This window comes from Lipotes vexillifer, unplaced genomic scaffold, assembly GCF_000442215.2.
Source record: "Lipotes vexillifer unplaced genomic scaffold, Lipotes_vexillifer_v1.1 scaffold706, whole genome shotgun sequence".
In the NCBI taxonomy this organism is placed as follows: Eukaryota; Metazoa; Chordata; class Mammalia; order Artiodactyla; family Lipotidae; genus Lipotes; species Lipotes vexillifer.
Genome location: NW_006787749.1, coordinates 175632 through 188173, shown reverse-complemented (window position 1 = coordinate 188173; position 12542 = coordinate 175632). Strand labels below are relative to the sequence as shown.

Sequence of the window (12542 nt, the reverse complement as noted above, 5' to 3'; positions counted from 1 at the left end):
CACACAAGCACCTGGATTTCTGTGAACACAGCTCTAGGTCTGCATCTGTTGTCTGAATGTATGTGTGTATGTATGCACAAGGTGTGTAGCTGTGTGGATGTGAGAATGAGTGCATGTGTATAGGTGTGTTCAGGCTGAGTGTATGGTGGGTATCTGGTGTTTCTCTATGGTTGTCTCAATAGGTTTATAGGTGTACATTGTATATATGAGTGTCTACTTTTGTAAATTTGTGGGGATTTGTGACTGTGTTTATCTGTGTGTGTGCAGCATGCTTATGGTGTGTATTTGTGGTATGTTTAAGGTCCTATGCTGTTGGTTGTGTTTTTGTCTCAGCATATGTATAGTGTATTAGTGTGAGTGTGTGTGTATGCGGACTGTCTGATCACCTAAGAATCTGCCTGCATGGGTGTCTCTGTGGTCTGTCCCTCCATGTGTGTCACAGTGTGTCTGTGGTATGTATATCTGTGAGTGTGTATGTCCCTGATTATATGTGTGAGTATCTTTGTACCTATGTCTAAGGTCTGCATTAATCTGTGGTAATATGATTGAGGTTATGTGTCTGTACTGTTTATATGTCCCTGGTATGCCTCTATGTGTCTATGTGATGTAGATATAAGCAAAGACTGCATGTGTGTCTATGGTGAGTGTGATATGTATCTCTAGGTGTGTCTGTCTGTAAGTGTGCATGTGTGTGCATGAATGGTACAAATATGATTGGTAGATGCATCTGAGAGGGAACCTGTGTTTGACTATTGGGTCCATGTGTCTGTGAAGTGCATGTCTGTGAGTGTAAACATACCTATGGTGGATGTCTGTGACTGTGTAGGCAGGCGCATGTGTGTGCACACATCCACAGCAGTGCTTTCTTGCGTTATAGCATTTCCCATCCCTCCTGCCCACACCTCTGCTCCAGGACCTCTGGCAGATAAAGAAACAGGTATCCACAGACTTCTCAGAAGGCAAGAATTAGTAAATTCATAACAGTTTCAGAGTGGTCCTTGGGGAGATACACTCTCCACACCCAGAGAAGGAATCAAGGGCTCAGAGAATGAGTTCCCACTGAGAAATCCACAGAAGTGAGGTGGCTGCTGGTAGAGGTGGAAAGTGATGTTGGGTTTGTAAGGTTTCCTTCTGGTTGTGTAGATTCCAAGTAGACCTTCCTGTAGGGGAGCAATGTGCTCTGGTTGTTGTCTTTTGAGCCGTCAACCAATCTTCCCTTAGGGTTTAGGTTCACCCCTGCCCCAGCCTACAAGAAGACAGGCAGTGTCAAACCTGCAACTGACACTGTCCATAGGAGAAAGTGCACCCTGTATATACACAAGGTCCTTCCAGATTGGCTTTGACTTTCTATTCTGAGGCACGCTGGGAGCCTGTTGCCTGTGGAAGTGGCCACTGACTTTATTGACAAGGAAAATTGCTTAACTTCTCTGAATTTTATTTTCCTCATCTGCAAAATAAGGATAATTATAACTACCTCACAACAGTAGTTTGAATATTAGAGATAATATATGTAAAAGAGACTAGCACAGAATGTACAAGGCACATTTTTAAAACTCAATCAATAGAATATATTATTATATTAATTAATTATTTAGATTATATAGTAATTTAAATAGATTAATTTAATCTAATGTTATTAGATTAATATATCTAATTATTAATATATTACTGAATGGAAAATAAACCAGAAAATTAGACATCATTCTAAATTCTTCTTTCTTCCTTACCCATCCCCTCATAGCTAATTCCTGAGATCCTACCTCTTAAATTTCTCTCAGATATATTCCTTTTTCTTCCCTCTCCATCTGCACTGCTATGACCTTAGTAGTTCTACACACACACACACACACACACACACACACAATTCCCTCTTTGCTTATTCTGCTTTCTCTGCATGACATACTATTCCTGATCCTCTCTCTCTGGCTCACTGTTACTCACCCCTTAGGCTTTAGCTAGGCCTCGCTTCCTCTAGGCAGATCATGGCTGGGTCAGATGCCTTGCCCCAACATCTGTGTGCCCACATTCTAACCCATCAGAGCCTGTATCATGCACACTATTTTGCATTCCTCTGTCTACCCTGTTTTTTTCTGAAAACCCAGTGAAGACAGGAACCAATCTCTGTCTCCAGCACTACTCCAGAGCCTGAAATGGAGTAGGTATCCAATAAATGTTTACACCACATGTGGGCCAGAAACAAACAATAACTGAACAATTATGATGAACTGTTGCTTGCATGTATTTTATAACAAATATATGTGATATGTATAACAATGCTGTATATCCCTTTTCTAAATATGTGTGCCTCTGTACATCTACAGTTAAGAATATATGTATTATGTATACACAAACATACTTCTTTGTATTTATCTAGCAGGCAATCAGGTTAACCTACCTACACACAAGTTATCTACATCTGTGGTGAAGCTTTTACTTTAGTATCTAACCTGAGGTCAGTGTATCTATAGTGCAGGTGAGACAATGGAGAGGAAACACCTTCTCAAGAAGCTCATGGAAAAACCTGACTCTAAAGAGAGACTGCCATGTCATGAGGGTCATATGAAATATTTACCAAATTTTTCTTCTTCATTTCATCTCCAATATACATATGGGCCATCACACCCTCACCTCTTGCCTAGACTAATGCAGCCATCTCCATACCGGTATGCATTCTCATTCTGGCCTTCTTCTCACCTAGTCTCCACACATGACCAGAGTGGTCTTTTTTTAAGAAAATGTGAATCACATTCAGGCCACTCCTCCTTGACTTAGACCACATCAATGGCTTCCCATTTTTAGGGCAGCATCCAAATCCCTCAACATGGGCTATAAAGCCCTATAAGCTGTCTTCATTTCCAACCTCATCTCCCTTCTCTCCAGACCACACACTCACTGTCCCAGACTCTCTGCTATTTTTCCTCAGTTCCCTAAACATACCATGCTCTCTTCTCACCTCTGGGCTTTCACATGAACTGTTCCCTATTTCTCAAATTAAAATTATCCCCTCACCCCAGTCCATTTTGCCTGCTTCTTGTCTCATCTCCAGCTTCCTCTAGGAAGCTTTCCTTCTAAATCTTCCACCACTGTCTTGTCAAGAGTACCCTCACCTGAGACACTATAGTCCCTTGTACTTCCCCTCTCACAAACTTTTGTTACATGCAAAGCAATGTCTTATTCACGGCCTGCCTTTGGGCTCCATGAGAGTAAATACCTTGTCTGTTCTGGCCTTCACTGGATCCCCAGGACACAGAACAGTGTTTAGCACAAGAAATGTTTGTTGAATTAATTAGGTTCCCCATATGAGCCAGAGTAGAGGGAATCCAGGGGATAAGCCTAGAGTCAAGCCTTCACCATCCACTGGGAAATCCATCCCCCTCCATCTCACCGCATCAATCTCATTCAGGGCCTTCCACTGCTCATAAGGAACAACCAGGGCTTCAGCTGTCTGGATAGTCCTCTTCATGTGGCTGGTCCACACCTTCAGGGAGCTGATGCCCTGGGACTGAATGAAGTTGGCCAGGGCATAGGCATACTGGGGAGTAGGGGTGCAAAGGAGGAGAGCAGGGGAGAAAGAGAGATGAAAGAAGACAGGGTGACCATGAGAAGAATTTCAGATCTGCCACAAATAATGGAGTGATGATGAACAAGCAAAAGTAGAGTTTAAATATTCCCAATTTATAAAAAGTCATACTCTTGCCCATGTGACTAAGGACCAAGGGAATAGAGAAGAATATGTGTATTTATGTGTGTATATGTGCATATGTGTGCATGTGCATTCACTGATGTTTGCTCATAGAACCTCCTACTTGATTGTTCATTCATTCAAACAGCGCACCTCTAACATTTGTGGAGCCTGGGACAAAAGTACAAATGGCAGCACTCCACTCATAGTCTACTTCCCTCCTTTTCCCATTTCTGCTCCATCCTGCACTCCTAGGTGCCTCGAGTACACGTTTATGGATAATCCAGTCACAGGAACAAGTTCTGTCCACACCATATCTCCACCAATCTCCATAACACAAAAACAGTAACCCCTTGGCCACCCCTTTGCCTAGGGGTGAACACTTCTGTGACATGGCCTTTTCTCAGGTGAACAGACTTTGGGATGTGCCCATGTAGGTAATGGAAGCAGACTCTGGGCAGGAAATTCTAGTGTTCTGGGTACTCTGAGTGTGGTCTGGAAGTGTATGGGGGTGGGATGTGGGGTATATTTCTCTTTGACCCTGTGAATTCTCATTGTTTGAGCAGGAGACCTGGTACCCAGGTTCTAAGGGCATTCAAACATTTACTGAGTGTGTGTGGCCATGTGCTGCGTACTGGGGTGTCCTGTTGTTAAGACATGGTCAGTCCAGTGAGAGAAATAGTGACAGCACCAAAAGGAACCACTTAGGTTTGTGGGAGCCCAGATGAGCAAGTGGTTCGCTTTTCTTCTGCATATAGGCATGTTATTCATCACAGATGGTGTGTGAGGAACATCTGCACAAATGTACAGATACAGGCACACATTTTTATGTACAAATATAGGCATTGTGTACACACATTCTAATTATGGATTATGAGTCAGCAGTCAGTGTGCTCTGGTGGAAGGAGTGCTGACTGGGAGACAGGCGATGGGGTTTATGCCCGTGTGGCCTGGGATGTGTCCCTGGCCATCTCTGGCCTCATATCTCCTGCCTATAAAATGCAAACAGCATTAGCTCACTCAGCCTGGTCTCTGTGAGTGTCACATTGGATAGCGGATGGGGAGCACCCAGAGCGCTCCCCGGCACATAGTAAGTGAGAGCTACTGTGTTTGGTGGTGAGTGACAGTTGATGGGAAACTGCTTTGTAAACAATGCATGGTGCACTGTGCCCTTTAGCATGAAGGTTGGGGCCAGGCATGTGCATGTACATGTGCACACTTGTGTTCAAGGAGGCATGTTGGGTGGAGATGGCCACGTGTCCAAACTGGGTGCTAAATTGTGCAGGCAAAGCCACGGACAGTCCTAACAAAGAGACCCCTAGCTGTAGGTGGTGCCACGGGCTAGGGTGGCTCTTCCAGTGGTCTCTGACTCTGCGACAGAGGCGAGAGTCAGAGGTCAGAGTCTACCTCGAGGGGAGGCTACCAGTCTAAAAGTAACAGAAAATGATCCAGGAGGACCAGGCCTTCCGGTGCGATGCCTTGCCTGTGATATTGCCAGCTCTGCAGTGGGGGAGTCTGAGGAGCAAGCATGAAGGCCTGGTTTTCAGTCCTGGCTCTGTCCTTTACTGGCTGTGTGACCAGGGGCCACTCTCTGTTCCTGTGTGGGCCTCAACCTCCTCATCCATAAATCAGTGACAGTAATGGCCACTGCACAGAGCTGTTGTGAAGATTAAATGAGACCACACATGTGGAAGCAGATGGTGCCGTGAATGTGCAGAGGTGTCCAATAAGAGAGGACACTCCCTCCCTCTTGCACCTCATTTCCCACTTGTTCCACCCCAAGCCATCCTCCCAGCAAGAACAATAACTGTGTTAACAAGCCCAGGGTCAGGGCCAAACATGGGAAAATATGTCTCTTTAATTGGCCAGCACCCATAATGTACAGCTCACTATTCTCAGCTACAAAGAGACTCCCACCGTGAGGGTCAGAGATGGGCCAGAACTGGGGGGGATGGAGCCCAGGTGACCTGACTAGGAGGGCAGGAAAGGACAGGGGAGGGCTTCCTGGATCAGCTCATGGAGCAGGAGATGGGTCCTGGAAGGGGTGGAGGAGGGAGGGCAGAAAAGAAGCGGTAACTGGTGGGGGACAAGTGCTGACCCTGTGATAACCTGTAGTGGGGGTTTGGGGGAGTAGAATCAGCCCTGAGTAATGGAGGAGAAGACGGATTCAAAGGTGGGGCACTTTAAGGCAGGTATCTGTGCAAATGATGGTCACCAGCTGACAGAGGGGACAGAGGAGGACAGCCTCGGTGGGGAAACTGCACAAGCAAAAGCACAGAGTTGTGAGAAAGATGAGGGGACCAGTCAGGCAGGAGAGAGGGTGCTTATTGTAATGGGGCTGGAGGAGCAGCCACATCTGGGAAGGCCTGGAGGACCAGGACCAAGCCATCGGACTTGCAGATGCTGTTGGCACTTGGGAGCCATTCAATGGGTCAAAACTGAGTGGCTGATGGGGTGGAAGAGCAAGAGTGACCAGAACCTGCTTTTATCCTGCCACTGAGTACCCCCATCCTCAGGACCCAGGCAGCAGCCACCCCACCAACCCACAGCCCACCTGGACCAGATCAGCCAACACCTCTGAGTGCATGGGGCCATCCCTACCTGCTTGCCCCGAGCTGAGAGGCCAGAGTCACCTCCAATGCGGCCTCTGAGGTTGAGTTCACTCTCACCGTGCCGGCATAGGTAGATGGAGCGGGGTGTGACGTGGATGTTCATGAGATAGTAGACTGTGCGGCTCTGGATGTGGTCCTGCACTCGGTTCACCATGTAGCGTGTGCCCACGTCGAAGATCTTGATGTAGGACAGGTGGCTGGACCAGCCCAAGGAGGAGCAAGGGCAGCTCAGGGACTGATGGTGGAGAGGTTGATCCCAAGAGAAAGCCCCAACCACACACCCTGCCTTCAAGCCTCCTCCATAACCCAGCTCTCACCTACCTTTCCTCTGACAAGGTGCTATGCCTTGCCCTGTTCTGGGTACCTGTTCTAGAGACTTGGTTCCTGGCCACTCTGAGGAGCTCACTGCCTGCTACCATCTTCTTTTCTCTCCTTTCCTCAATCTCAGTTTGAGCCAGACTGTCTTTTTACTTTCACTCCTCACACTTCAGGCATCTAGGGTTCTCTCTTTTGTGGTTCACACTGCTGACATACTCAGAGAGAAACAGTAATCCTCTGTGTCCCTGACTGTCTCCAACATCTCACAGGCCATTTGCACTTGCTGACCACTTTGTGTGTATGTATGCACCTGGCAGGGGTGAGGGCTTCAAAGTGCGTAAATCCTCATAACCATCCTAGGAAGCAGAGATTATTATCTCTGATAGGTGAGGAAACTGAAACACAGAGAGAGGAATTGATTTGGCTAATGTCAAACTCTCCAACCATCTCATCTATGACTCTCAGAACCTAAGTAGAAAATATTTGATATAGCCTTGTTGCCTTGTTCCTGGTACTAGGTCCTGAGTGGCTCTAGGAGAACTTCCAAATGCTGTAGCTTAGTCTGACATTCTAGGTGCCTTCATACACTGGTCCTGCTTTGCCTCACCTCAGTGTTCCAAGTCTATGCTCATAACTTCTCTTTCATTCTAGCCTTAATGCTTTTGCTGAAATATTCTCTGTACTCCTCTACTTTTATTCAGATTTAACTATGCCATTGCAAGGTACTGTTCTCTTTCCTTGAAAATACGTTATTTGCCTGATTTCCAAAGTTGAGCTCCTATGCATCCATCCTTCAAGAACCAGTACATTCACTCTCTTTAGAAAGTTTTCTTTGAGCCCAGGATCATATGAAGTCATTTAAAGGTACTTCACATCAAAAGTATTATAGTAGCTAATGCTTACCCCCATCATGTGTAATTTAAAATAAAAATTATAAGCTATATTATAACATGAAGAAGTTCTACTGAGTTCTGGTTATACTTTTTTCTGTTTTGACTACCTTGATGCTGTTTTTGAAACACAAACTATTAAAAGCTTTCAAGATTTTCTTTTCTTATTTTTGGCGGACTCTACCTTGCTGGTGCCCTAAACGCATGTCTAGTCCACCTACTGGGTAAACATGTTCTTCCAGACCTTTTCCTCCCAGTTGGACTGGGTCCCCTCTTCTGTGTTCCCCCACCGCAGTTGCTTTACCATCACCACAATTCTGGTCAACTGCATACTCATTGTCTTCCTCAACCAACTGGGCATTCTATCAGAACAGAAATAGATAGCCCTTCCCTCTTTGGGTTCCTAGGGCACAGCTTAGGAGTGGGCCTTGATGCATGGATTGTAAATATCTGTTGATGGAAAAACGATTAGATAAAGCCAACTTTCAGAATCAGTTGTCTTCAGACCCAAACTGCTTCATCAAACACTGAGTACCTGCAGCAGTCTAGGCCAAAGGCTAGGGGCTTTCTCAATGCTGTTCTTTCACTTTAGCTCCCCTCCTTCAAACTTCTTCCACCATATGCTACAATTCATACAGTGCCTTTGTGGAAATTTGAAAAAGTTTCCCCTACTCCAGTACACGTCTTGGTGAGAAAAGCAAGTGTACCCATGACCTGGCACAGTGAACAATATTTACAATTGTACACAAGGTCCTGTCCCTTGACCTGAGTGTCTAAGCCTCATGTGACACTTTTTATGATATAGGGATGTGGGAGGAGGATAACCATGATGGAAGTTTGAAGACAAGAATTTGAGTATATATTCTGCTACTCACTCATTGTGTGGCCTCAGGTAAGCCCTTGCCCTGCTGTGGGTCTGTTTCCCCATCTAAGAAGTGAGGTAGTAACAATGCTCACCTCTGGGGACTTTGGTTGGACAAAGTTGGAAGGATGCTCTTTAAACTTCTTTGGGTGGTGATGACTGTTAGCAGCCTCCTTATACTTCTTACTTGGGGCCCAAAGGGTCTGAGGGACCAGGGTCTCTTCTCATCACAATCCATTTTGAAAGAAAGTGAGGCTCTGGGTATACCCTATGTCTAAAACTCACATCTTCCTTGTACTGCCAGCTAACACCTCTCCAATCTTTAGTTGGTATTGTGAATGAAAGTTTCATATTTTTAATGTATCTTCCCATATGTCAAAGCACTATGGAAGCTACCTGAGGATAGAACCTACCTCTCTTGCCCTTATTTATACCCCCGATGTACACCACAGCCCAAAGAATCCAAATACTTACTGGTTGAAGGTGCATGCGTGTTGTGAAAACAGACATGATTAAGAGACAATATGTAGTTAGAATCCTAGATCTACCCCCTGACTTGTGGTGGAAGATTGAGCAAGTGGTTTCAGCTCTCTAAGATGCAATCTCCTCTTCTTGAAAATTTATGATCATAAGACCTATTTCAGCCTCCTTAACAGGGGTGCCAAGGGGATTCAATGAAACAAAAAAGGTTAACATATTTGGAAGCTGAAATGTCATCCATGTGTGAAGAATACTTTTGAAAACATAATAGCAACAACCACAGGAGAGAGGCATTTTCCCCCCCTGAGATCAGGGTCCTAATATGTCCACATTGTTCAGGAAAACACTACTTCAAGCCCCTTATGATGAACACCTTACACATCAAGGAATCACCACCTCATGGATAATTAGAGCTGGGAGGGCCCTTGAAGACAAATCAAGTACAGTTTCCTGAAGTTACAAATAAAGTTGAGGCCCAGAGAAGGAAGGCATTCCTCCAGGTCCTACAGGACATCAAAACCGGGCTAAGGATCCTGACCTTTACTTTGGGGTTCTGGGTTCTTACCTGTCTAGTTCATCATCCAAGGGTTGGTAGTTGACCTCATAGCACTCAATTCTCTTTAGAAAGTCTCCCAGAACATTTTCACGGTCACAGTCTATGTAATCAGGGCTGCCAAGTTTCACTTGCTGGAGGAAGGGAGAAAGATGGAAGAACCATGGGAGACAGAGACTCTGACAGTGCCCTTGGGAAGAACCCTTAGAGATCACTGAGTACAACATTCCTCATCATAAAGATGAGAAAGCTTCTTGCCCAAGTTTACAAAATCAGTCAGTTGAAGAGAATCTGAACTGTGTTAACACCTCATATCTTATCCCTGTGTGCTCAAACAAGGTCTGTTACATTATATTCAGTTCACACACGTTTAACAGAAACATTTATAAGTGGCCTGGAAATTGTGGTGTGAGAAATGGTTGAAGAAAAGGAACAGGAGATCTTGGCTGGGGGTCATAATGGCTTACATGTATTGAGTGTTTACTGGGATAACATGGCATATATTGACTTTAGATTTCTGAGGGGCTGGCAACTCCTAATCCCTTAATATATCTACCTTCTCCACCCACATTCCCCATCTCAGTGAATGTCACTATCATCTACTCAAGTCACCTGAGCCTAAAATGAATCTGGGAGTCATCCTAGATGTGTCTCTTTCTATCATCCCCCACCTCTTAGAAGGTACCAAATCTTCCCCCCTGTATCTTCTAAATATCTCTCCAGCTGGCCTACATTCTCTCTTTCCTGGATGTTCACTCTAGCTTTGTGACTGGTTACTCTGTCTATAGTCTAGTTACTTTCCCATACTAGCAGCCAGAAGGATATTTCTAACATGCAATCTGAATATGGAATTCCTCTGCTTGAAACCCTTCACAATTTCCTCACATCTTTTAGGACAAAGTATGAAATATTTTAGCAGGTGACTCATGGCTTGTTATGATTGGGCCCCAAATGGTTTCTTCATCCTCCTCTCCCATTGCTCCTCTAGACCTCCACACACTTTGCTTTAGACAACCTAAGCTATTTCTAGTTCCCCATAGATGCCATACTTAGTATATGCTATCCCCCTATTTTCCATTCTTTACTTGCCAAATTCCTATGCATCCTTCAAGATGAAGGTCAGCTATTACCTTCATTGAGAAGCCTTCCCATGCAAGGTTAGGTCCTCAACACTGTGCTGCCACAGCCTCCTTTGTTTCTTCATCTCAGCACTGATCTCACAGAATTATGTCTATAAAATTGTCAGTCTCCCTCACTAGACAGTGAGCTCAAGGGCCAGGCTCTCCCCTATCTATTTCTGTCTCTAGTACCCAGAATGGTTCAATCCAGGTGTATGTATTCAATTTATGTTTAATCAACAAATGGATGGAGAGGTGGATGGATGAAAAGGAAAGAGAGGACTTGGACATATTCTATGCCTCAAGAGGCAAAATTAGGACCAATGAGTGGAAATTACAGGGAGGCAGATTTCAGATTGATTGGACTGTACTTAATGAAGGCAATGAGCTTCCACACTGGAGGTACAAAGAGAAAATCTACACAAACAATTAGCTAAGATGTCAAGTTTCTGATGAATTGTTGAAGGAGGTGACCTTTAGGGTCACCTCTGTCCCCAGGATACAGTAATTTAATGAAATAGGGAACAATAAAATGTAGTGAGTGATCTAAATCTAGATCACATGTCTAGAAACTATAGGAAAGAGCAGTGATAGCTCTGATATGAATTGTGGGTCAGAAAAAAGAGCTTTCAAGGCAGACATCCAGGCTTGAGGTCCAGTCCCAGTTCTACCTCTTCCTGGCTGTATGAACCCTTGACAACTTACCTCTCCTCTTGGAACCTTAGTTTCCTCTCCAATACTTAAAGGAATTTCACAGAATCATTGTATGCCAGGATGGTCAGGGAATACTTCCTATAGGAAGTGGGAGGAGAAGCTCAGGGAAGATATCTCCTTTAACCACACAGAGGTATTTCTAGGTATGATCCAAATCTGAGACAAAATAAGAAGGAAAGGTGACTGGTGCTCCTTACCCTGATGTTTTCTGCAATGACATCAGGGTCATTACAAATGGACTCGATGAAAAAGACCTATAAAAGAAACAGAAGAAAGATTTCCAGCAAGGAATTATGTTTGGTAGGAGTCAAACATAGCTTGACCCCTTCTCAATGGCTCTGAGTCATCTTTAGAGGTATCTCTGACAACATAATTTCATACAGTGGTGCTTTCACGATTCTGAGTTTTATGAGTCAGATTGGCCCTGAATTGTAGTGGTTCTCTCTCCCCCTTCCTCATACCCACCCCCACAGTGTCAGCTTCTCAGCAATTATCTTCCATTGCCTAATGTGGCACCTCTTCTTTCCTGTTCTGTTCTGTTTTGCTGCTTCTAACTGTGACCTGGAAAACCCTACAACTAAATTAAAATGCTGACCCTATGGTAGCTGATTTGGCATCTTTTCCTCCCCTGGTTTGCCTTTCTTTGGTGTTTGTTAAATGAGTAGGATCTAGATAAGAGTTGGAGAGTTACTCTACCTTGTAACCATGTTCTTTAGCAAACTGCAGAATCAGTGACCGTCGTTCTCTGGTAGTGTTGGTGGCATCAAAAACCTAGAGGCACACAATGAGATTGGTTTGCTCTGAATCTGGCTCTGATAGAATGCCTACTCTTTGACCATCCCTGTGCTAAGTGGAGGGCTTCCAGAAGGGGATAAAACTTGAACAGGGCTTTGAAGGATTTGGAAATGGCTTATATCAATTTCTCAAGCACTCATTGAGCCCTCACTGCCTGCCCAGAAATGTAGCAGACTCTGTAGACATAATAAAGTAAGAGGAAAATGGTGGGGTTTTATTAGAGTTATTTTACAGGTAAAGTAGCTGAGGCTTAGAGGAAGTGTTTGCCTTAACCAATGTCACAGAGAGACAAACTGTCACAAACTCTGACAAAGCAGAGTTGGAACCGATTCTCTCAACTCCTAGGTAAAGCTTCTTCCTTCCCTATCACTTTGGAGCTCTTTGAAGCCCTTTTAGAATTTGCAAATCCCAAAGGTCTATGAGATTAAATTGATTAAATGTTTAGCTAAATCTCTAGAACTTAAAAGTGTTTGTATTGCAGTCAAATTCTAGTGTAGTCCTGCTGAGTTCTTGGGGAT

The 12542-nt window shown here is 44.5% G+C and overlaps 1 protein-coding gene across 6 annotated transcripts in view; it reads right to left on the bottom strand.

Moving 5' to 3' along the window:
• PFKFB1 (6-phosphofructo-2-kinase/fructose-2,6-biphosphatase 1) overlaps positions 1-12542 on the bottom strand; it is a 79607-nt gene that overhangs the window by 10123 nt on the left and 56942 nt on the right. For all 6 annotated transcript variants that reach the window (XM_007460775.1, XM_007460770.1, XM_007460771.1 and 3 more), the window contains 5 exons: positions 11926-12000; positions 11427-11483; positions 9410-9531; positions 6284-6491; positions 3386-3532 (listed from right to left, as the gene is read on the bottom strand). In XM_007460775.1, the coding sequence (XP_007460837.1) occupies positions 3386-3532; positions 6284-6491; positions 9410-9531; positions 11427-11483; positions 11926-12000 (609 nt within the window). The remainder of the gene's footprint in view (positions 1-3385; positions 3533-6283; positions 6492-9409; positions 9532-11426; positions 11484-11925; positions 12001-12542) is intronic.